The 25,492-nt window shown below is 49.2% G+C and overlaps 2 protein-coding genes and 1 long non-coding RNA gene across 3 annotated transcripts in view; 2 read left to right on the top strand and 1 right to left on the bottom strand.

The window, feature by feature from the left end:
• The first annotated feature begins 331 nt into the window (after positions 1–331).
• Positions 332–4,135, top strand: Smim7 (small integral membrane protein 7). Its single transcript, XM_052162157.1, has 5 exons — positions 332–409; positions 496–537; positions 1,094–1,146; positions 2,118–2,208; positions 3,311–4,135. The coding sequence occupies exons 1-5, from the start codon at positions 384–386 to the stop codon at positions 3,324–3,326; spliced, it is 228 nt and encodes a 75-aa protein (XP_052018117.1). The 5' UTR covers positions 332–383; the 3' UTR covers positions 3,327–4,135.
• Positions 4,136–11,054: 6,919 nt separating this feature from the next.
• Positions 11,055–18,868, bottom strand: LOC127668635 (uncharacterized). The gene is made up of 2 exons (XR_007974132.1): positions 17,940–18,868; positions 11,055–13,086 (listed from the first exon to the last, which is right to left on the bottom strand). It is a non-coding gene; the product is annotated as an uncharacterized LOC127668635 (long non-coding RNA).
• A 205-nt stretch (positions 18,869–19,073) lies between these two features.
• Positions 19,074–25,492, top strand: part of Med26 (mediator complex subunit 26) — a 47,370-nt gene continuing 40,951 nt past the window's right edge. The window contains exon 1 of the mRNA XM_052162040.1: positions 19,074–19,478. Coding sequence (XP_052018000.1) covers positions 19,407–19,478 — 72 coding nt within the window. The 5' untranslated portion in view covers positions 19,074–19,406. The remainder of the gene's footprint in view (positions 19,479–25,492) is intronic.

The following is a 25,492-nucleotide window of genomic DNA, read 5'->3' on the forward strand; positions in this document are numbered from 1 at the left end:
ACTGGGAGGTCCGTGGGGGGTACAACCCAGGCAGGGGGACATCCTGACTCTTTATACTCTGATCCGGGATCGCAGTTCTCCCTGGGCACCCAATAGGGATCCTTTTGGAGTTCAGTCATCTGCCTGCCGCGCCCGTATCCAAGCCGTTTCGGGGCGGCTCAGAGGGTCAAGGAAGCAATTTCTGTAGACAGCGAACCTGTAGCCCAGCCAGCGCCAGAGCCGTGGCACGCGACACTGCGCATGCGCGAGCAACCAAGCTCCGCCCCGTAGGTTACGTCAAGCCATCCAACCAATGGTGATTCAGAATTGGTCAGTTCTCGTTCCACTTTCCGCCCCTCATCACGACTTCCGTTTCCGATTTTACGGACGCCTTGGGTGTAAGGATGATCGGAGACATACTGCTGTTCGGGTAATATGAATGGGGTTGTTAGAGGTCGGAGAGTGATAGCCAGACGGGGTGGGGTGGCCTTACTGATCGTTACTGTCCCTCCGCAGGACGCTACTGATGAACGCCGGGGCTGTGCTCAACTTTAAACTGTGAGTAGGCCGCTGCGGGCGGTGTCCTTGACAGCCAGGCCCCGCCCACACCCTTGGTCACCGCTAGCCCCGCCCTGGGCATGCTCCATGCCCCACCCGTCCTCCCTCTAGCCACGCCTCCGCTCTGGTTGACCCAGCTCTGCCAGTTCTGTATCATGCCAGGGACTTTAAATCTAGACTCTCTAGACCAGGAGATGGCTCAGCGGGCGGAGCTCCCAAAGTAAAGCTCTACACAGCTGCTGCGGCACGGCACAGACATTCCTCTCACTTGCAGATTAATATTGAACAAACAAAAAATTCTGCACCCTCTGTTCCCGGGATTGCTTGCATCTCCAAAGAAGCCTCAGGCTCAGGCTATCCCTCAAGAATGTCTTTCTGGGTGTTAGAACCACACTATCCTCTCTGTGGCTGCACATACAGCTTGGTTGAGAGCCTCTCGGAGGATTGTGTCACTGCCCCAGGTCACACAGCAAGTTGCGGGCAGAGCTGAAGTTCATACCCTTCCTAGCTGGGCGTTTATGTTTCACGGAAAGCTGGTGTTATCTGTTCTTTATAGGAAAAAGAAGGACACACAAGGCTTTGGGGAGGAATTGAAGGAACCCAGCACAGGTAAGCATGTCTTCCTTAGCTTCAGCACTTTCACAGTCGACCCCCGGGCGCCTGCTCTCTCTCACCAACCTGTGCTTTTCTCTCTTTTTATTGTTGAGATGTGTTAGAGGCCATGACTAGCCTTGAATGCCTGACCCCCTGCCTCTGCCTCCTACATGTTTGAATGACAGCAGTACACTACCATGTTCTGTCCACCAGCTTTATTGAGTGCCTACCATATTGCCAGCCACTTAGCAGGCTGCTCTGTCAGGGTGTGGGTAGAGAAACGGGTCCTGCGCTGCGGAACGCAGCCCAAGGCTATTCAGAGGGCGTTCTGGAGGGACAGTGAAAGTGGGTGTCAGGACGGTGCTGCTGCTGCTGCTGCTGGAAACGCAGGTTGATGTGGCCTGGCAGAGCCCTTTCCACGACACGTGTGGTCATGATGGGCGTTCCGAGCCAGCCTCAGCCCCACAGTGACACCTGAAATCCAATTTACAGAAACTGCTAAGAGGCCCAACAGGCAAAGACAATTGCCACCAAGCCTATGTGAGTGCATAGGAGAGAATTGACACTTTTTCCTCTGACTTAAACATGTCTGCTCTATTTAAAAAAAAAGAAAAAAGAATTAAAAACAAATAAACAAACAAAAAAAAACCCCAAGGAGTTTAACCAGAGTGATGGCAAGTCATGTGTTCTAGGGCGTGCAGCGCCCTGGGTCTTACAGCGCTGGGGGTGGGGGTGGGGGCAGCGCTCCGAGGCCAGCCACAAAGGCTGGAGCTGGCAAATTCTCAGTCTAGCCAACCTGGGCCTGGTGACTAGGACCCACGTCTCAGGAAAGATTCTTATTGGACAGACATGAGTCATGTGCCCTTTCCAGCACCAATCAGAAGCTTTGGGGATTGGTGCTCCCCGAGGATGAGTCCCGGGCTGCCACAGTTGTTTGGTAGTGGACTGGGTGACAGCCTCATGAACCATGCTTTCTGGCTTTGCAGGAGACAACATCCGAGAGTTTTTACTGAGCCTGAGGTATTTCCGGATCTTCATCGCACTATGGAATGTGTTCATGATGCTCTGCATGATCGTGTGAGTCCTCCTTGCTTGGCGCACGCATTCAGTGCCTGCTCCTGCCCTTCTCACAGTTTTTCTGTTTACAATGTGGGCCCTGGGGATCAAACTCAGGTTATCAGGCTTGGCACCGGGCACCTACTGAGCCATCCTGCCAGCCCCTAGATGAAGCTCAGGGCGACCTCTGCTTCCAAAAAAAGAACTCTTGGTTATAGCCAAACTTGGAGGGTGGTCTCCAAGTCCAGTCCGGCCATGTGTCTTCTACCCCTGATTTTGTGTTAATCTGTACTGGGTGGCTCCTACGTGCAACAGGCTGCTTGTTCCTGCCTCAGAGCCTTAGGAGGAGCCAGCAGGTGGGATTCACTTCTGGTTTTTATAGCTACTCTCTTTGGTTTTGTTTATTTGCGTGTGTGTGTGTGTGTGTGTGTGTGTGTGTGTGTGTGTGTGTGTGTGTTTGTTTTTTAGATAGAGATTGTAGGCCAGGCTGCCCTCAGACTTAGGATGCCTCTGCCTCAGACCTGTGAATCCTGAGACACACATGAGTGTGACCACTGAGATGGCTGTTATAGTGTGAAGTAGGGATCTAAGTTCATAACCTGGCAGTCAGGCATTGGTGTTAGCAGGCCTCTTGGGATTATAGGCATGTACCTCAGTATCCAGCCAACAGGGTTTTTTTGTTTTTTTGCGGTATTATTGTTTATGTCTACATAGGGTGCACACGTGTTACACAGTGTGCTTGTGGAAGGCAGGGAGCGGGTCTCAGGAGCTGGTACTCTTCCACCTTGTTGGTCCTGTGCATTAACATGAGAACATTAAGTAAGGTAGCAGCCTCCCGCCTCGCCTAGCCAGTAGCCATGTTTAAGCTCAGAAAGGTCAGAACCATGAAGCACTTTCATGAAAACTTATCCCCAACAGTGTGTTCGAGAGAGCAGCTTGCTATGTAGCTCAAGCTAGCTAGTGCCTTGTTATGTAGCCCAGGCTGGTCTTTACTGTGCAGACCTCCTGCTCGGCCTCCGGAGTGCTGGCATGGCTGACATCACCAGCACCGCCAGCCTGGAGCCAGAGTTCTTATGACAGCCCCTCCTGTGCTCACGGCCATTTCACCTTCTGACTTTTCCAGACTGTTTGGCTCCTGAGCCCTGCATGGAGCCCAGAGCTCACCTGCTGAACATGGAGGCTCCGTCCCTGTTTCTGACGACTTCAAGAACGCTTCTCGCTGGAAAACCAGGGCCTTCCCAGAAGACTTGAGCTCATGGGGTGGACATTGTCCATCCACCCTGACCCTCATCAGCCACAGTCACAAAGTCAGGCTTTGTTAGAAGGAACACCTAAACCTTCCTGTGTCCTGGCACTCCATCTTCCCCTGGCCCAGCTTCTCCAGAAACCTGACCTGGGCCATTTCTTGGTTGGCTTGATGGTGATCGTTTTGGTTTGATTTGGATTTGTTTGTTTTGAATTTTTTGGAGACAGGATTTTTCTGGTTAGCCCTGGCTGTTCGGAACTCACACACCAGACTGGCTTCAAACTCATAGAGATCCGCCTGCTTCAGCCTCCTGAGTGCTAGGATTAAAGGTGTATGCCTTGCACGGATTGTCCTTAATTGGTGTGATTCAGGCACCGGCTTGCAGGGCCAGCCATGACAGTCTAGCAGTCTGTTTTGCACTTACAGGTCCAGGCTGGTGGACCCAACTGTCTGGGGCCAGTGAGATCTTCCTTCCAAGTTTCCTCCTCACCCATGACTGGGTCCACCTGGGGCAGCTCCAGCCCTTGGAGGAGCAGCCCCCACCTTAGGACGCCAGCCTCTTCTTCAGACACTAAGCTGTAACATACTCAGCTTCTCCAGGAGGCCTGTGGAAGAGGTGCTAGTGGCGATGTTAGCAAACACCTCTCCAAGCTTTCAAGCTGCTTGTTAATAAAGTGACTTTGGGGCCACCCCTTTATTGTTGCTTGGTGACCATGACTTCACTGCTTGTGATGTTAGCAATGCACTCTGACTATTCGGGTGTCTGGGTCTCCCTTTGAAGGAGGCAAGCTCAAGCTTGACATGCGTGAGGCTCAGAGGCGACTGCGCTGAGGTGCGGTCGCTCTAGAGGTGGCCATGCTGAGATGAGGGCTTGAGTCAGCATTTGAAGGCAGTAGCAGCTGGTTCACTATGAGCTTCTCTCTTTGGTTTGGTCCCTTCCTTTTAAAGACCGTTGTGCTTTATGTGTATGGCATTCTGCATGCATGTGTGTCTGCGTACATGTGGATGTAGGGCTTGCAGAGGCCAGAAGTCCCCTAATCTGCAGCTGGAGTTACAACCAGTTGTGAACTGTCATGTGGGTGCTGGGTCTTTTGGAGTGCCCTGAGCCTCTCTTTGGCTTTTTATAGACAGGCCCAAACTCAGCTGTGTGGCACATGAGCTTGGACTCCTTACGAGGAGTTGAGATGAAGTCCCGACTGAGGACCACCACACCAGGCTGTTTTGTTGATGACCATCTTTGAAGTCTTTGAGACCATCTTGATGTAATCTGTGCTGACTGACAACTTTCCATTCCCCTGCCTCAGCCTCTTTAGTGCTAGAATCCCAAGTGTGTACCACCAACCCTAGCATTTTACCCCAGGCTTCCCCAGGGACTATGGGGAAACCCTCTGGTAATGTGGGAACTGGGTGAGGTCTGGGTTCAGGATGCGCAGCTGCTGCGGACATTGTTGGCTGTGTCCTCCACGCTGCAGCACGTCTGGGTCTACCCGCCTGCCTAGCACCGGAAAACGCCATTCTTTGGCTGATTCCAACCTCGGAGAGTTGGGACGCCTTTCTGCCTTCCTCAGCTTTGGACTGTAGTTTCGGAGGAAAAAGGTTCCATTCATTCTGGAGAGGAATTGTGGTGAAAAGAATGCCGTCATAGGGTTTGCACTTTGCTGTACGATCTCCCTCCAGATTAGTATCTCATTGTTAAGTTCTGATAAAGTATTTTTGGACTACTGTGTGTGTAGAAAACTGGAACACATGAATCTTTTTTCTTTTTTTGGTTCTGAGCTAGGGCCTTTTGATGCCACTGAACCATATCACCAGCCCCATAGATATGTCTGTTTAGAATGTTGTTCAGAAACTTCTCATGGCTGGAGACATAGCTCAGGTAGAGTGACAGTATAATTTCACAGGAAAGGACTGAGAGTCTGGCTCAGGGATGGAGTCCCTGCCTAGAATCCCTCAGTGAGGGGCTGGGTGTGTGGCTCAGGGATGGGGTCCCTATTGGGACCTTTTGAAAGTCTCAAGTCAGAGGTTCTAGACGCTGTTAAGCAGTAGCTCCTTCCCTTGCTATAACCAGACGTATGTAACCTGAAGTGACAACCCCACTTTGCCTGTATTAGTCAGGGTTCTCTAGAGTCACAGGACGTATGAGCAGTCTCTATATAGTAAGGGAATTTGTTGGTGACTTACAGCTGTAGTCCAACAGTGGGGCTGTGGATGGAAGTCCAAGGATCTAGCAGTTGCTTAGTTCCACGAGGCAAGCAGGCAAGGAAGAGTGAGAGCGAGTCTTCCTTCTTCCAGTGTTCTTATGTCTCCAACAGAGGATGTGGCCCAGGTTAAAGGTCTGTGCCACCTGCCTTTAATCCCAGATGACCTTGACCTCAGAGATCTCCCAGTCTTCTGGGATTCATAGCCACTATGCCTCAATATCTCCATGCCAAGATCCAGGTCAGAAACTTATATCTCTCAGTCTCCAGATTAGGATCGTAGGTGAGCCTTCTAATTCTGGATTGTAACTCATTCCAGAGTCAGGTTGACAACCAGGAATAGCCACCACAGTGCTCCTAAAGGTCAAATCTATTACCCAGCCTTACTACTGGGATATGGAGTTTCAGTTAAATTGTCGTGTTTGGAGCTACAAGATGTAAAGTGCTGCCCTCTGCCTCCCACACCACCCAGCACAACCTGAACAAATAAACCTTCTTTTATCCCTTCTTTACAACACTGACAAACACGCAGATCAAGTTGTCCACAAGTGACCACACTGGGATACTGCGGAGGGAGGACTGGGTTGTCCTGAGTCACACAGCCACAGGCATATGCTGTGTGCAAATAAAAAACAAAGGGTCACCATGACAAACGTTCAGTGTATCTACTCCTCATGAAAGTATACCAACGCCAGGCGGTGGTGGCGCATGCCTGTAATCCCAGCACTCTGGGAGGCAGAGGCAGGCGGATTTCTGAGTTCGAGGCCAGCCTGGTCTACAGAGTGAGTTCCAGGACAGCCAGGCCTACAGAGAAACCCTGTCTTGAAAAAAACAAATCCAAAAAAAACAAAAAAGTATACCACCAACAGAGAACTGAAGAGTTCAACTCATCACCTAGGACCCTCTGACTCTTCTGATGGCTGTAGGTCACTGAACAGCTCAGAAGGGTAGTGCCTCTGGGCTGGCAGCAGTGTCCACTCCAAGGGTTCTGTAGGCCTCATGGTGAGCAAGGCCCATCTTGAAGGGTACAAGAGTCCCCACGACAGCACCAACAGCCCTGAGCATGTGGAAGAAGCCATGGTATGTGAGGAACAGGGTCCAGGGCCAATCATCCAGGGTATAGCCATCCTGCAGCATCTGACAGGGCAGGCACAGTACAGCCCTGTCCACTCTGCAGTACCCTACAGATGCTCTGAGCTAATGGACACTTCTAGATGCAAGACATCAGCAAATCCTGAGCCTTCATTGACATCATGGCTTTGAGATCAAAATGTGCTCATGGTTAAACTGCTGCCATGCATGTACTGTGGTTTGGGGTGGCTTCTCTGGTGGTGTGCATAGTGGGGGTAGGCTCTGGGGTGCTTGGTCCTGCCCCAGCAGCAAAGCTTCTGTTTGCTTTTCTGTGAGTTTCTTACTACCTGCACATGTTGATCCTTGAATGATTTTAACATACAGACTTGTGATTTACTCAATTACAAGCAATTTTACTCACCCATCCATGGTCACTGTGCAGAGGCAATCTGAAACGTAGCCCTCCTGGCTGCTCTCTGGGGAAATGTTAGTGGTGCATAAGGTTTCTTTGTGCAGTATTACCTTAGTGTCTTATAGCTAATTAAAAAAAAAAATTAGTATGTTATTTGTATCAGTGTTTTTGCCTGTATGTATGTCTGCATGCAGTGCCCATGGAGGCCATAAGAGGGTGCTGGATATGGAACCTGGGTCCTCTGCAGGAGCAGCTATGCAAGAGCCACCCTGTGACAACCAGCATTTTCCCTTCGTGTATGAAGTATCTGAAATCACTGTACATTTTCCCATTTGATGAGAGATGTGTACCATATGTCTCAAGCAGAGCCATGCTTTAAAAAACAAAGCTAGTGGTGGCACCCTAGCACTGGTGAGGCAGAGACAGGAAGATCTGTGTGAGTTCAAGGCCAGCCTGGTCTACAGAGTAAGTTCCAGGACAGCCAGGGCTACATAGAGAAATTCTGCTTCAAAAACAAACAACAAAAGGAGCATACAGGTAAAACACTCATTTGTGTGTAATTGAGTAAATCATTATGAAGTGTCTACTGGGTGAAAAGGTTCAGCAGATACAGCACCTGCTGCTCAGCCTGACTGAGTGAGCACCCTAGGACCCACATTCTAGAAAGAAGGAACCAGCTCCACAAGTTGCCCTCTGACCTGGGTGGCTTGGGCCACTGTCTGGGCTCATTGTTTGGTTTGGTTTAGTTTTCTTGCTGGGACAGCAGGCCAATACTGTCACATGCAGCTCAGGAGAAGTGTTTGAACCCAGCCCAAAACTCATTCAGAAAACCACGAGTTGGTGTGCCCCAGGAACCCTGAAGAGTGCAGGGGAGGCCTGCTCGACCCTCTTGTCCAGGTGACTAGTATACAGGCAGGTGGAGGCTTCCCTCCAGCCCTCAAACCTCAGTGCTCTTTGAAGTGGGTGCTAGCAAGAAGCAGCTGCTGCATTTGCTTCAAGACCCAGATAGCTGTACTGGCTGCCGGCCTGAGTCGGACGCCCTTCCTCCCCTCCCTTCCACCTCATGTAGCCCGATGGCCGACTTTGCTACCTGAGTCTCGTAAATCAGTTACTGCACAATTTGAATCTTGTTTCCCATAGGATGCAGACATGTGCACCCACACAGTTTTTCCTTCTTTCCTTTCTTGGGGCTTCATGCATGGTTTTGGTGACTTTTCCTGGGATAGAAATGATTAAATGTCTATTCACCCCCAACAAAGCACCAGTCATAGACCAAAGAAAAGATTTCACTCAATCTCATGGGGAGAGCCTGCGAGGTTCCTGGATGCATGGAGGAGTGTGGGTCCCTGTGCAGTTTGCAGCTGCAGCCTGGAGGACCCTCCCCTCACTTATTTCTGCTGCCTTACAACACTGGGCCAGGGCTTCCTCAGCTCAGAACTTTCTGGGCTTTGGAGTCTGATAAATTGCAGAACCTTCTAAGGAGAATTTTACTTCCCAAGTAATTGCTGTATAATAGCTGCAAAGTTAGTGCTTCCCCAACTGAGCTGCTCCAGCACCAGCATTCCCCATTTCAGTTGCTTTCTGGGGAGGGCAAGGCTGCTGCTGGCCACTGCGCTGGATGGCACAGATCCTGGCTACTCTTAGGGAACAGTCTTTGCTTCTGTATCCCAGCATGCCGGAGATTCCCAGTAGGTCACTTTTTCAGAGTAAGGATTGCTGTTAGACCTCGGCTCCCTACCCCCACCCCCACCCCCACCCCCAATATGCAGCATTGGACAGTTGGCAGGCTCCAGCCTTGAGTGTTAGGATAGCGGTGACCTCAGAATAGCCCTAGCTGAGGAAAGGAGCTACAAAGGTTGAGGTAGCAGACAGGAACACGAAGAGTTTGCCACCTCTGGTGACAAGAGACCTGGGCACCTTCTTACCCTGCCCTAACAAAGCAGCGTGTGCTTCAAGCCTCACAGTAATGTGTATTCATTCTCTGATAGTTCAGAAGACGCCCAGGATGGGGGTCCCCAGCATCCAGGCTCCTGCCAGAGGCTGGAGTGGAGAATCCATCTCCTTCCAGTAGAAGCCGGCACACAATCATTCCACAGTGTGGTTAAAGGGAAGGTTTTGTTTTTTTTTTTTTTTTTTTTTTTTAATTCTAGGTGTATGGGTGGGTGTGAAAAACAGGCAGAGCAGTCGAAACAGCACCATCAGATTGAATGTGGCCAGGACTATCTGTGTGACAGGATAAATAATTGAAAACAATGGGGCTGGAGAGATGGCTCAGCAAGCAAGAGCTCTGCCTGCTCTCCCAGAGGACTCTGGTTTGATTCCCGGCACCCACACAGCAGCTCACAACTGTCTGCAGTTCCAGTGCTAGGTGAGCTGACTCTCTCTCCTAGGCTGCTTGGGCTCTGCCTGCATATGGTTTACATGCATGCAGGCAAAACACCCACACACATAAAACACAAAATACTGTGGGAAATTGCCTTCAGACCTCAGCATGGTGGTACTTAGATGAGGCAGGGAATCACAGTCCTCGTGACTTCATGCAGGGGCTCCCTGCCGTGTGTGATGCCTTTGCCTCAGTAGGAAACCTAACTGGTGGAGCCAATCTAGAGCTAAAAAGCTCAATTTTAAGAGCTTGAAATCCCAGCAGTCCTTGCTCACTACAAGCTCAGGACTTGAAAGCACCAATCCACTCGGCGAGTCCCCACCCTGCAACACTTCCTCTCCAAGGAACCTGTAAGCCTGCCTCCTGCTCAGTTCTCTACTGCGTCCCCTCCATGAATTCACCTTCCAGCCCACTGGCTGTTCCCACTGGTGAGTGTCCCTTTCTGTCAGCCTGTGAGGAAGCAAGTGCTGACCGCTGGCACCTCCTGGGCACCTCCCCGGCACTCCGAGGAGGTCGGTCTGGTAGTGGACCGAGTACCAAAGCCCAAACCCAGTGAGGGAACAAGTGCCAGAGGCCAGATGTCAAGATCTTAACTCACAGCTGCGAGGCGTGTCCACTCCAGAGGGGAGTGTGCTGTTTGCTGGGAATACTGCTCTTTATATAAATGTTGGGCAAGCAAGAGCAAGCAGGCTGCCATGTCCCTGGCCGTGACGATCATGAACTCAACCTCGGGGCCTGTAAGCCAGCACCAATTAAATGTTGTCTTTTATAAAGACTTGTCTTGGTCATGGTGTCTGTTCACAGCAGTAAAACCCTCACTAAAGCACCCACAGTCACAGTCTCTAGCGCTGTGGCTGACCCTCTTCACTGACCCTCCTTCCTGCTTGGAGTCACAATCCTGCAGCTTCCTTAGGCCCAACTGGCTACTGCAACCCTTTCCCCTTCTTTTCCATCTCCCAGTGAAGCTGCCTGTAACCCCACAGCTTCTCTGTACTCTGTGGCTTTTATACTATGTGACCCTGTTCTCAATCCCTTTTCCATGGATGAGACCTTGTTCCTAAATTTGTTTTGTTGTTGTTTGTTGTTATTGTTGCCTTCTGGCAAGCCTTTGGACCTTGTGCAAAGCTTTGGTACAGTATGATCTCGTTTGGTTATCCCTGAGTCCTGGGGATGCCTGTAACTATACACCCCACAACACCCCTTCACATCCATGGGACCAGTGACATCCATCCCTCCTTGGGATGCCTCTTAGAAAACCTCAGGCCTCTCCACCTGGCACCCAACCTAAAAGGCCCAACCTTAGTTGTTTTTGGAATCAATATCTCTTAGATAACCAATCCAAGTGGCTGCCTAATGGTATCTTGGGGTTTTACCAATGGGCAACTCTTGTTTGTTTTCTTGGGTTTTTTTTTTTTGAGACAGGGTTTCTCTGTGTAGCCCAGGCTGTCCTGGAACTCAGTCTGTAGACCACGCTGGCCTCAAACTCAGAAATTCGCCTGCCTCTGCCTCCCAAGTGCTGGGATTAAAAGCTTACACCACCACTCCCCAGTCCAAGGCAACTCTTATAAGAACATTTAATTGAGGCTGGCTGACAGGTTCAAAGGTTCAGTCCATTATCATCAAAGCTAGAACAAGGCAGTATCCAGGCAGGCATGGTACAGGCAGAGCTGAGAGTTCTACATCTTCATCTGAAGGCTGCTAGTGGAAGACTCAATTCCAGACAGCTAGGAGTAAGTAGAGTCTTTTTTTTTTTTTTTTTTTTTTTTTTTTGGTTTTTTTTTCGAAGCAGGGTTTCTCTGTGTAGCTCTGGCTGTCCTGGAACTCACTCTGTAGACCAGGCTGGCCTTGAACTCAGAAATCCGCCTGCCTTTGCCTTCCGGAGTGCTGGGATTAAAGGCATGCGCCACCACTACCTGGCTAGGAGTAGAGTCTTAAAGCCCACGCCCATGGTGACACACCTACTCCAGCAAGGCCACACCTCCAAATAGTGCCCCTCCCTGGGCCAAGCATATGCAAACCATCACATTCCTTGGTCCACAGAAGCTTGTTCAAACATAGGAGTCGCTGGGTGGTGGTGGCGCTGTAATCCCAGCACTCTGGGAAGCAGAGGCAGGCGGATCTCTGAGTTCGAGGCCAGCCTGGTCTACAGAGTGAGTTCCAGGACAGCTAGGGCTACACAGAGAAACCCTGTCTCGAAAAAACCAAATCCAAACACAGGAGTCTATGGCAGGTATATTAGCCATACCTAAACATAGCATAATGGAAAATACAATTACTCTAACTTCCAAGGCCCCCATAGTCTATAGCAGTCTCAACAGTGTTAAAAGTCCAAAATTCAAGGTCTCTGCTGAGATTCATCCAATCACTTAACTGTAATCCCCAAAGCAAGACAGGAAACCAGCTGAGCAAACTCCAAACTCTGCACCTCCATGGCTGATGTCAAAGCAGCCTTCCGATCTCCACTCCTTTTTCATCTTCATCAACAGCAGTATAGTTCTTTCTCCTGGGCTGGTTCCACTCCCTGTTGGCAGCTTTCCTCAGCAGACAGCCCACAGCTCTGGCATCTCAAATACCTTGGGATCTCCAAGGCAGCTTCAATGTTACAGCTTCTTGTTTGAATGCCTGGGATCCACACATGATCTTCTGGGCTCCTCCTAAGGGCTGGCGTCACTTCTCCAGCTCTGCCCTCTGCAGCACTCTACGCTCAGATTGACCCACTCCACTGCTGCTGCTGTTCTTGGTGATCATCCAGGGTACTGGCATCTCCAATAATGCTGGGGTCTTCTGCAATTAGGCTTAACCAATAGCCTCTTATAGGCTCTCTTCATGGTGCCAAGCCTCAAATCCTTTGCATGACCACTTCAGTCCTGGGCCGTCAATTGCAACTGAGGCTGCACCTTCACCAATGGCCTTCCCTGGCCTCTCACAGTGCCGAGCCTCATGGTGGTCCAGCTGCAGCATGAGGTACAGCTTTGGTTATCACACACCTTCTTTGTGCTCTCAGAAAACACTTCCCGGAAGATTTCACCTCAGTGATGATCATCATTATCTTCTTCCTTCTTCTTTTAAGATTTATTTATTTATTATATGTAAGTACACTGTAGCTGTCTTCAGACACACCAGAAGAGGGCATCAGATCCCCATTACAGATGGTTGTGAACCACCATGTGGTTGCTGGGATTTGAACTCAGGACCTCGGGAAGAGCAGTCAGTGCTCTTAATCGCCGAGCCATCTCTCCAGCCCACGGAGGAAACTTTTTTTTTTTTTTTTTTTTTTTTGGTTTTTCTAGACAGGATCCAAGGAAACTCTTATAAGGACATTTAACTGGGGCTGGGTTATGGGTTCAGAGGTTCAGTTCATTATCATCACGGTGGGAACATGGTTGCATTCAGGTAATCATGGTGCAGGAGGAGCTGAATGGTCTACATCTTCATCTGAGGGATGCTAGAAGACTGGCTTCCAGGCAGCTAGGACAAGGCTCCTACACCCACGCTGGTTCACAGTGACACACTTCCTTCAATAAGGCCACACCTCCTAATATTGCAACTTCCTGGGCCAAGCATATTCAAACCATCACAGAAAAGATGCCTGTTAAAACCAAACAGATGCAAATCTATTAACAGGTGGATTCATTCGCTTAAATAGCTCTGCAGTATGATAGGGTGCTTGACCTCCTTTTTGCAGGACACATAAGCTATTGTCTGGCTTTAAGAAAAATACTTGGGAGGCAGAGGCAGGCAGATTTCTAAGTAGAGTCCAGCCTGGTCTACAGAGTGAGTTCCAGGACGGCCAGGGCTACACAGAGAAACCCTGTCTCGAAAACAAACAAACAAAAACCAAAAACAACAAAAAAGAAAGTATAAAGATCATCTCAATCCCAGCAGGAGCCTATTAGACAGTCATCCTGAGAGGAGCGATGTGGACTGTGAAGGCCCAGCTCCAGAGGCCTCAGGGAACAGCTTTAGCAACTGGGCCAGAGCCAGCCCTGGGTTATTTTGGCAGAGGATGTGGTTGCCTTCTGCCCGGGTCTGGAGAACTTGCCTGAGGTTAAATTTAAAAGCAGGGGTCTCATTTCTTTGGTGGAGGGAATTCCAAACATATGAGTCTGTGGTTACTGTTGCCAATGCTTATGCAGGTCTTCTATGAAAAAGGGCAATGGGACAGAAAGAAACGTAACATGTATATACTCAAGAGTAGGAAAATACCTCAGAGGCTTAGTATTACACTGAAGTCTGGAATTGAGATCAGCATCAGTAAGGACAGGCCTGCTCTGCCTAAGGTAACAAAGGGAATAATGCCCTCAGAGCAGGACCCCACCCAGTTAAGCTTTCTTTCTGCAAGGCAAAGGCAGCCTGTGGCAGGAGAATACCTGTTTGAAGACCTTAAGTGTGAAGCTGTAAAAGTGAAGTCTGGCTTGCACTGAAAACCCCAAGATGTTGGAGATGCTAGATTCTTCCGTTGTCAGCCAAGGAGTGCTGCACACAGGAAGTGGAGCCATCCTGAGACGTGTTGCAGGCGGCAAGACTGGACACACAGAGCCATCTCAACCCTCTGACATCAGACACGGAGTTACATACAGGCTTTGGAGTTCGCCCTGGTGGCTTTTGGTCTTTTAGTCATTTTTTACCACAATCCCCCATTCCTTTTTGGAAAGGTAATATGTATTCTGTGCCATTGTACATGAGAATTATGTAATTTGCCTTTTGATTTTAGAGGGGATTACAATTAAGAGATTGTTCTGAGTCTCAGAAGCATCTATGGGCTTTTAAGCAGTGTTGAGACTGTGAAAGACTATGTGAACTTTTGATCGGAATGTATTTTGCAGTTTGATATGGGTATGAGTTATGGAGTCAAGTGGAATGTGGTGGTTTGAATGACAATGGCTTCCAAAAGATGTTTGAGCATTTGGCCCCTGATTCCTGATACTGTTTGGGTAGTCTTAAGAGGCTGTCTTTCTGGAAGAATATGTCACTACTTTCTGATTAGAGGTACGTTTGATCTTCAGTCAGGATATTTAATTTCTTCTTTGCACACAACTACTTAAAAAAAAAACACACACACACACAACCAACAGCAACCAAAAAACCAAACAACAGCCTACCCCTCTAGGGGCTCTAGCATTTATACACCTTCTGAAAAGGTCCCCAGAATTCAAAATGCCACACAAGTGCAGAAACTAACTGTAGCTGGAAACATCATGCCTCTGCTAGAGCACGAGGCAAATCATCCTCAGCTGCTGTGGACAGTCTGAAGCATAGACCTGAAGCATAACCTGAAGCAATCCTACACCTTGGATTAAAACAAAAACATTTATAGTATATGCATTTTTATTTTGTTTTTTAAAGAAACCCAAACTGCAGAATTCCCACTAGAGTTGGGTGATAGTTCATTGCATCCCTAGGCAGTCCTATTTATTTCTACATTCTGATATTCATCTAGCTTGCTTCTGACTTCTGCTCTGACAGTGCTGCCAGGGCTGTCTCCTGTGTTGTGTATGCATATTTGTCTGCTCCACTTGCTTTCTTTGCAGAAATTCCTGGAATTTTCAACCAGGTCAGAGTATAGAACACTGAGAGGTCTCTGACACGCCATGGTTGTCTGGCACAGAGGCATCTTTCCCTTCGCTGTTCCTCCAGCTGCACCCTGCTTCAGTAATTGTGTCTGTGTCCCTTGAAGATACCCTTGGATGTGACAGGGTCTCACAATGTAGCCCCACGTGCTTCCCAACTCATTGTCCCCTCCCCTTCCTTAGTGTGCACCACATCTAGCTTATAGTCCTGCTTTCCCGAGGGCGGGCGGGCCAGCCTGGCTAGAGAGCTTAGCTTCAAAACTAGAAACCAAAGAGCAAGCTTGTGCATTTTGAATTTGGATATGGAGAAGCACTGGAATATCTTTTGTTTTGTTTTGTTCTGTTTTGAGACAGGGTTTCTCTGTGTAGCCCTGGCTGTCTTGGAACTCACTCTGTAGACCAGGCTGGCCTCGAACTCAGAAATCCACCTGCCTCTGCCTCCCAAGTGCTGGGATTAAAGGCATGTGCCACCACACCCGGCTGCACTAAAATATCTTACATGTCTATGAACTCCCTTCAGAACTTCAATTACTTCAATTATAAAAACATTCCTTTTATATGTATGAGTGGTTTTGCCTGCATGTACATCTGTGTACCACATGTGTGTCTAATGCCCTCATGGCCAAAAAGTGGCTTCAGACCTCTTGGAACTAGAGTTCCATTGTTATGAGCCATCATGTGGGTGCAGGGAATAGAATCTAGGTCCTCTTGAAGAGCAGTCAGTGCTCTTAACATCTGCGCCATCTCTTTAGCCCACAACTCCTATTTTCAGAGACAGTTTCATATAGTCATAGCCCAGGCTGGCCTCAAATTCAACATGGAGCCAATATTGCACCTGAATTCTTGGTCCTCTTGCTTCCATTTTCTGACTGTTGGGATCAGAGAAGTGGGTTACTAGATCCAGCTGGTGTCACTTTTAAACAGGACTACACTTGGGTCTCAGGCAGGAAGATTACAAATTCAAGCCTAGTCTGGAATACAGAGGGAGACCCTGTCTCAAAAAAGCAAAACCAAAGTGGCTAGATGTACTCAGTCAAGCCTAAGATGATCCCCAGGACAGGGGAAGAGAACTGACTCTTGGCAGTGGTCCCCTGCATATGTGTAACACACAAACACTATATATATAAAAATACACATATACACACACACCCAAACTTAGGTAAATCAACAAGTAGAATGAAGTTGTGTACATAGGACTCCACAATGTTATAGTCATGTACTCTGAAGGCAGAGGAAGGTGGATCTCTATGCATTTGAGGGCGGCCTGGTCTATGAAATGAGTTTCAGGTCAGCCAGAACTGTACAAAGGAACCCTTTCTTGAAAAAACAAACAAAACAAGAAAATGGATTTGAGAGATGGCTCAGCCATTGCGAATGCTTGCTGCTCGTTCAGAGATCAATTTCCCACACCTACAAGATGGCCTTGAACTCCTGTTTCTGCCTCCCCGAGTGCTGGGATTAAAAGCTAGGCACAGAAATTGACCTTTAAGAAAATAAAATCAGAAGCGCCAGGTATGGTGCTGGATGGTACGTGCCTATAATTCTAGTGCTTGAAGAGGTGGAGGCAGCATGAATAGCTCGAGGCCAGGCCTGGGGGATGATGCGGCAGTCAAGTGCATTTGTTCTCCAAGGACCAGGACTCCACTCCCAGTATGCATTCACAACTGCACATAATTCTAGTTCCAGGGATCTGACAACTACTTCTGGCCTCTGTAGACACCAGGCACATATAAGTGCACAGATATACTATGGGCAAAACATTAATATCAAATAAATTTAGAGACAGGGTCTATCTGCATATGGCTGTCTATCCTGGAACTCACTATGTGGACTAGACTGGATTCACAGAGATCTTTCTCTTGAGTATCATCATGCCAGGCAAAGAAGAGACTAAAAAATAAAGAAAAAGGTTCAAGGCCAGCCTAGGCTACATATGGTCTCAAAACCTGGGGAGAAATCTAAACTAGCAAGGTCAACAAAGAGGTAAACTGAATGCTGTTCAAGATGTTTTCATGACTTGATCCATGCAAAACTAATTGTCTGCTTAATCTATACTTGTTTTGAAAAACAGGCCTACTATATCACTGAATAAACAAGATAGCATGTCTGCAGGGCAGGATGATGCATTTAATTCAAGTTCTTGGGCAGAAGACTCAGGTGGATGGAGCTCTGTGAGTTTGAGCCTGGTCTCCACAGTGAGTTTCAAACTAGTCAGAATTGCATAGTAAGGTCTATGCCAGCAAGGGCTTTGTATGGAGAGACTGCAGAAGTGGAGGGAAAAAATCAACTATTAAATAATAATTAAAGACAGTAGCCGGGCAGTGGTGGCGCACGCCTTTAATCCCAGCACTTGGGAGGCAGAGGCAGGTGGATTTCTGAGTTCGAGGCCAGCCTGGTTCTACAGAGTGAGTTCCAGGACAGCCAGAGCTACAGAGAAACCCTGTCTCGAAAAAAAACAAAAACAAAAACAAAAAACAAAAAAACAAAAACAAAAACAAAACAAAACAAAAAGACAGTAGATTGGCATAAATGTAATCCTGCACCAGGGAGACACTGGTAGGAATAAAACGTTTGCGACCAGCTCAGGCTTCATAAACTCTGCCTAAAAACACCAAACTAGGAACCAGTGTTGATGGAGGACCCTGTTTATTTTGCTTATCTGGTGAGATTAAGTGTATCTTCAAAATGGGCTGCTTTCCAACTTGAACCATGAGCTCCAAACACGTGCCAGGGAGACAGTGTATTTGAGAAGTATTTGTTCATGTTGTTTCTACTGGCGTAATGGCCTTCTGCCACGTGCAGAATCAAGAAACCAGCCATGAGAAACTTATTTTCCTGGGTGGGTGGGAGAGAAGGGCAGGGTCTTACTTACGTAGTCCTTGCTAGTCTGGAACTCAGTGTGTAGACCATGCTGGCCTGGAACTCCAGAGCCCCTTCTGCCTCCCGAGCGTTGGAATTCCCCCAGTAACCCCTAGAAGAACAACACATTTAAAATTAACAGGTGTCGAGCAGCTCTCAGGAGTACATGTGGTTTTCCCTTCCGTTTCAGGTTTTGATTTTTAAGGTTATGACACAAAACGGAAGTTATTTCTCCCGAGGCCACTTTAGTATAGTGCGCTCCCTCCATCTGTCCATCTGTAGGGGTCACCCAAGGACGGAGGACCGCAGCCCATATACTTGACATTCTCCGTTTCTTGGTGACCTCGGCGCTTCCCTTCCTCCTCGGTGAGGCGTTCCTGTTTCCCAGCACCTGAGATGCAGAGGTCGCTCTGTCGCCTCCGGACGCGAAGGGGAAGACGCCGGGCGACGGAGGGCTCCGCATCCTGCTGGGCAGACACAGGCTGGCCACCTCCAGCTCCCCCCGCCTCTAGGAAGGCGACAAGAGCGGCGCTTCCTTTCGAGTTACAGCCCCGCACGGATGCAGGGCCGAGGTGGCAGGAGTCGCGCAGGCCTTGCAGATTCGCGCCCTCTGCAGAGGTGGCAGATCCCGGGCGTGCCCCTTAGGTCCCCGCAGTGCGCGGGTCACATGGGGACACGCACTGCCCGGCAGACCAGCGCCTGGGTCCTCTGCAGCGGCGACCGCTGTGCGGAGCTCCTCGCCGCACAGGTCTCAACGCAGGCAACCGCTGCCTTCCTCAGTGCACCTGAGGCGGCTCCAGTCCTCTGGTTTCTAAAGGTCGGAGGCCCTTATCTGGGGAGGGTCTTCCCATTCCCCAGCCCAAAGCTGCCCGGAGGAAGAGTCCGAGTTCCAGGACTTGGAGGGTGCGCTTCCGCTAAGAAGCCCCGCCCTCCAGCCCCGAGTGGGCGTGGCCTCCCGATGGCGTTCGTTGCCACGCCCAACCGCCTCCCAACCGCTCTATGGGTCCGGCCTCGGAACCCGGCGGCAGGGCCTGTTAAGTGCGCCTGCGCGCGCGTGCGCAGAATCAATGGGAGTGGCTCACGAGCCCGGCCCCTCCCAAACCCGGCTTCTCCACCCGCCCCATCTCCCAACCTCCTCAGCGTGGCGCCGACGCTGCGTGCGGCGCGGGTTACCCAGAGTGCTCAGCGCGAGAGGCAGCTCACTGGAGTTTGGTTCTCGAGGCGGCGGCGGTGGTGGCGGAGGCTCCTCCGTCGGCTCCTCCTCCTCGCTCGGCGGTAGCGGCGGCGGTCCGGGGCCTGAGCTCCGGTCCCCTCCGCTTCCCTCCGTCCTCCGCCATCTCCCCGAGCGCCTCAACCTCCTCCGGCGCCGCGGGGAACATGCGGCTCCGTTCCCGGAGGCCGGCGAGTGACTGACCCGCTTCCCCCCTCCTCAGCCCGCCCGCCCGCCGGCCCGGCCGCTCCCCCCCGCTTCGCCCAGGCAATGACAGCGGCTCCGGCGTCTCCGCAGCAGATGAGGGACCGGCTGCTACAGGCCATCGACTCCCAGAGCAACGTAAGTGACTGCCGCGCGATCGGAGACCGAGGCCGCATGTGTCGGGACCCTCCCCCTCCGACGCGCCCCCGGCCAGGGGGTCTCTCCCGGCGGTGATCTGCCCGCCACAGCCGCTGCCATCTCGGTCTCTCGTTCTCCTGGGTCCGGGGACCGCAGGCAAGGCGGGTAGCTGAGGGTACCTGAGGCCGAGGCTTCACGCGGCCTGGACTGAGGGATCGTTCAGAGCTTTGATCAGAGCTAGTCCTCCTCGGTTGTCCAAGCCCGGCTGCCCTTGGTGCTCCCCAGCGTGCCCCCTTGCTTCACCCAACCCTGGAAACTGAGAGCCCCCCGGGAAGGTGTCCCTGCCGGGGGCAAGGTGGGAAGCAACTAGTGTCTCCGCGATGACTAGGGGAGCCCGTGTCTCCGGAGTCCTGGCCTTTACTCCCCTTCGGTCTTCTGGCTGAATCTCCTCCTTGGACTCGGAGGGAACCCTAGGCCCGTTCTGCCCCCGGTCTGTCTATCTGTGATGCCCGGAGAGTCTTCTCTCTTTTCTGATAGTGGACAAACCTTCCCTGGGGTCTTTCTAGAAAAGACAACCCTGCAGAGAGTGAGATCCTCCCTGTCACCTTTCTTGGCCTAAATGCTCCATTGCGCTTCTGGCCAAAGGCTAAACCCCGGGATTTATGGTACTGCCGCCCCTCATAGTTGATTGTTCTCTTATCCCTACCTTCCGGTCCTCTTTCCATCTCTCTTGTCCCACCTGAGGTGCCTAGGCTGTCAAGATTTAGTTGTAAGGGGTCACTTTATGTCACACTTTTGTCTGCTTTAAGAGTCCTGTGAGCAGAGGGATGTCTTTTTCTTCCTGTGTGAGCAGAGACTAATTTCACCTGTTCTTGTATTTTTTTCCAAAGGTTTGTTGGCAGTGTAGACTAATTTCACCTGTTCTTGTATTTTTTTTCCAAAGGTTTGTTGGCAGTGTAGGGGGCGGGTGTCCTTTTGCTGTCAGGAGCAGGGCCATGGGAAGATGCACAGGCATTCAGATAGGAAGTGTTTGCTGGGAGACCAGGAAGTGGCCTTTGAGATCACTTTTTAATGTGATCGGTATGGAAGAAAAATCATCTTGGGCTTTGCCAGGTAACTGAGGTAGGTTTGAGCTTTTTTGGGTTCCTTTGCCTATGCTTGGCTAGTTACTCTTAGCAATGTGCTGTATTGTGGTGTGTTGAGAATAATTAATATTGTTTGTGAAGTCTTGGTAGAAATAAAGGTGTTATGAGAATCTGCTTGCCAAATCCAAAATTATTTTCTTCCTGGTCTTTAAGATTACCTTGATAGTAATTTAATAAATATTGTAGAGATTATTTTCGAGGTGGAGTAGGGACAGGCTAGTAAAAATCTTATAGAAAACCTTTTCTTTCTTCTTTTCTTTCTTTCTTATTTATTTTTTTAATTTAAGATTTTGTTGTTTGCCGGGCATGTCTTTAATCCCAGCACTTGGGAGGCAGAGGCAGGCAGATTTCTCAGTTTGAGGCCAGCCTGGTCTACAGAGTGAGTTCCAGGACAGCCAGGGCTATACAGAGAAACCCTGTCTCCGGGGAGGGTGAGGGTGAGGGTGGGAGATTTTGTTGTTTTGTTTGCCAGTGTTTGGTATTAACTGACTGTAATCACGTGCTTGATATATTAGGATATTAAAAGATAAAAACAAGTAATAGGAAAACATAGCCTTGATGGCTTTTTCATCCTTGCTGATAGTGTACACAGTATAATTTTTTGATGATGTTGTATTTCGAGAAGGATTCCTCTTCTGTGTAGCTCTGGCTATCCTAGAACTTGCTGTTTAGACTAGGTTGGCCTCAGAGGTTCTCCTGCCTCTTCCTTCTGAGTGCTGGGATTAAATGATTGCACCACCACTGGTCATCTCTTCTACAGTGGAAATCTTAACTACTGTGTAACTCCTTTGCTGAGATCCTGACTGCTTATATGTGAGACTGTTGGCGACCAGCAAGTGCTTTGACAGGTAATCATGATGCTATAGATCAGGTGGGGTCCAAGTGCTAGGTAAGGTCTGACTAAAACCCTTTGTAGGTAAAAGGAAGGTAGACAGACCAAATTTTAGTTAGTTTCTTTTTTTTCTGAGACAGTCTCTGCAAGTCACTATGTATGTAAACCAGGGTAGCCTCACAGAGAATCTGTCTGTTTCTACCTCCCAAGTGCTGGGATTAAAGGTATGTGCCACCATGCCTGGCCCCCAAACATTAGTTTCTTGGATCTTCTCTTGGTTCTAAGTGTTACTGTGCTTATTGGCCTATGGGTAAGTTGCTTAGCGGAGTGTGTATCTCAAAGAGAGACCTTATTGTGGTGGTTAGAGTTGAGAACTTGTTTCTGAGTGATGACAGAAGTGTTTCTTTAAACTGTGTCAGTGACCATCCACAAAAACAACTAGGTATATGTGCCAGGGGCTGGCTTTGCAGAATCTCTTTGTAGAATCGGCCTGGAGCACTGTCTTCGATTTCTTGTTGAGGTATCGAAGGGTGCCCAGACATTTGCACTGTTTCCGTGAATGCTCAGGGCCCAGGTAAGAGCTGCATGTTGGTTTAGGGATCTCTGCTTTGCTCTGCCCAGTTATGAGCTCCAGTACTTGGTAATTGACACATATTTAGGATGTTCATGGAAAAAATACAAAACGGGGACAGTTGAAGAGTCAACACTAAAATTAACCCTCTTGAGAGAGAAGTGACAGAGAATGGTGTCATGTAAATGCTTACCTTTATGAGTGTGCAATTGTGGCTAAAAAATTCTGCTGTTGACTTAAAAAAAAATCAGTTAGCTGACCTAAAGTTCACAGCCTCTAAAGTTAGGAACATCTTACTCACCAGCTCCTTGACTAAGGAGGTCTCAGTAAGATAGCCATCCCTGCTCTGTGTTCTAGCCTCCTCAGCAGCAGCAAGCACTGACCTGCCAGGCCTGTACTTCAGGAAGTCCCCATCTCTCTCCCAAAAGGCAGCTAACAGACTTTTAGAACTGTGGAAGCTTCACTCACCTCAGTGTGTTTGCTCAGGATGTTGACAGTCTCTGTACATCTGCTTGTAGTTGAGGTGGGTATGTCTTACTTTTTCACAGAAATCATAGTGAGTTTCCCTTTAGCCAGTGACAGTTTTTAGTCCTGTGGTGGTGCCCTTGCTGTTTGGAGAAAGTCTGGCCCGTGTCTTCCTGAGAGATCAGCTTCTCGTACATGCCCCATGTTTTGCCCCATCCTAAAGAAGAGTCCTCCCTTTTTTCACTTACTTTCAACTCTTGAGCTTGTGACTCAGGAGTTGTCTCCAAACATCCATTTTCTCAAGACCTATGCTCCAGTCCTGAATGCCAGCTGTGGAATGGCCTAATGGGAGCATTGGTGACTGAGAAAATCACAGGTAGACTTGAGATGTGTCTGTGGGGAATATGAGTGTGACTTCCGTAACAGAGTTCACGTTTCAAGAAAGTGGAAAGACAGTACAGTGGAGTGAAAAGCTAATAGTGAAGTGGTGGTCCAAGATGGGGCTTGCCAAAGGCAGCTTTGTAGCCCAGGATGCAGAGCGGTGGGAGGACAGAAGGCGGCTGTCCACTGCTGGGCTCTGAAGCACATCTCAGGAGCTGCTGTCTTCCTCTTTTCTGGAAGCAGGCACTATGGCCATAATTTCCTACTTGGAATCATTTGCCTCTGCTGGCCTGCAAGTTCCTTGCAGCAAAGGGACTGGTGTACAGTCCTGGAAGCATTCCTTCCAGACCCAGGTTCAGATCTGGAAGGGCTTTAATGGCTTGCATGAATTGTTCTAGAAGGGTTTCTTCTGTTTACTTGCTTCAGGAATTTATGCAGGGTGGATTGTGTGAACTTTTTCAGCTATCTACACTCCTAGTTAAGTTGTTAAGGAGAGATGTACACCCCTAATTAATTTTCAAGGTACCCTGATAGTGTTTTGTTCTTCCCAGTAGCCCCATAAAGGAAGATGGGATAAAGCCAGTCCTCTTTTCTGACAGCATAATGCTAGCGGTGTCTGCTGTGGCTAAGAGAGGACAAGATGCTTTTGTTTCTTAGTGATTTCATGTAAGGTGACTAGCCCATAGTTAGGTACTTAGAGTTAAGTGACAGCACTTCTGATGGAATAGTATGTTATGGTTGAGAAATGGAGACATGGCATTGGACAAGGCATGAAGCAGGGTTGAGCTGGTGTGAAGAGGAGGGATGCAGTGTGACAGTGTGCTCTCACACTGGCCTTGCTGATTCTCAAGTTGTCAGCCTTGTGAAAGCGTGTTATGAGCTGATAACACTCACTACCTGAGTAGGGAAGGCTTGGCCTGCTAGTCCTATGTGATCAGATCAGGATGAGAGTTACCTATTAGTATTGCAGGGGCTCTGTCTCCAGTGTCAGTGGGTGTGGAACTTTGCCTGTGTCTTGTGCTCCAGCTTTGCTTTCAAAGGTGGTGATAGCTCTTTTAACACTAACTTAAAATGCCAGTAATCTGTCAGAAAGAGGATACATGGTAGCTCTGCTGGGTCATGTACAGTAGTGCCCCTGTCATTCTCTGCTATGACCGGGATTCAGGAGAAGAGCAGAGTGGCAGTTCTAACTTGGGAGTCAGGCTTTGTTTGATGTTTTCTCTCCCCGAGGAAGGTAGACTTTGTCTTCAGTGGGTTTTTAGATGGTCCTCGAAGCTGGGGGTTTGTTCTTGAGGCCTGGAGAAGTCCCAACACTAGCCTGGATATAGATCTAAAAGAGGCATGTAATAAGTAAGTAGTCTGAATCTCTTGAGTTCCAGGACAACCAAGGCTATAGAGAGAGACCCTGTTACTGGTCAGGTGGAGCATGTAGTATCCCTTGATTAATGATGTTGCTGGTTGTAGCAGACAGACACCTCAAGGTGCCAGGATCAGAGTTGGATCAAGGGGCGTCCCTCTCTTGCAGTCCTCAGTACTACTTGACCCCAAACTGGCGTCAGCCTGAGTTTGCTGGGAGGCTTTCTGCTTCTCATGACAGACTCCTTCTGAAGCTGCTCCTGGAGCTGTTCCTTTTCATTTCCTGGGAGTGTTGCTATCCTGAGCCTGTAGTTGGTTGTGAGAATGGGCAGCTGAATTTGAGGTTCATTAAGCAGCAAGCAGGCAGTGTGTTCTCTGGTGGCCTTGCTAAGTCTGCACTCCTTTCATTCTCAGGGCAAAAGTATTCTCTAGTGTAGGGTCTTATGAAGTGGGGCTCATTTCCTGAGTGAGGTGAATTTGTGCTGTCTAAGCTTCCTCCCAGTCTCAGGTCTGGTAGCCCATGCAGTTACATCTTCATGAGTTGTGGTAAAACTGAGAGGTGGCTGAGTAGTTGGCTAGCCATTTCTCTGTAGTGCTGATAGTACTTGGGGTGGTTGGTAAGCAGACTTGAGAGCACCCTGCCTTTGAGTATGTGCGGCCTGCCAAGGAGGCCAGAATGGTGTGCTGTGTGTGGATGTCAGAGGTGTGGTCTGGCCTTAGGGCTGTAGCTCTTGAGTCCAAATGGAACAGATTGCCTGTGTCTTATTTGAAAGGAGGATTCTTTCAAAAGTGTGTGTATGTGTGTATATGCCTGTGTGCCTGATGGTGGAAAATTGCAAGTGATGGCAAGATCTGTGAAAATAAGAGGACAATTTTGTGGAGTCAGTTTTCTCCCTTCATGTTTGTGTGGTTCTAGAGGATCGGACTCTGGTTGCTAGGCTTGTGTCACAGTGCTTCTATTCACTGAGCCACCAAAAGAACAAAGAATTCTTTTTTAAAGAGTGTGTGTGTGTGTGTGTGTGTGTGTGTGTGTGTAGGTGCCTGGGGAGCCAGAACAGGGTATCTTAAAAGTGTTATCCTGATGTTGGTACTGGGAATCAAATTTGGGTCCTCTGCAGGAGCTTTAAGCTCTCTTACCTGTTGAGCCATCTCCCCAGCCTCCAAACAAAATATTTTTTAAAGTTTTATTTTATGCCAAAGAGGACATCAGATCCCAGTATAGATGGTTGTGAACCACCATGTGGTTGCTGGGAATTGAACTCTG

The sequence above is a fragment of the Apodemus sylvaticus genome, chromosome 18 (assembly GCF_947179515.1).
Source record: "Apodemus sylvaticus chromosome 18, mApoSyl1.1, whole genome shotgun sequence".
NCBI classification, from domain to species: domain Eukaryota; kingdom Metazoa; phylum Chordata; class Mammalia; order Rodentia; family Muridae; genus Apodemus; species Apodemus sylvaticus.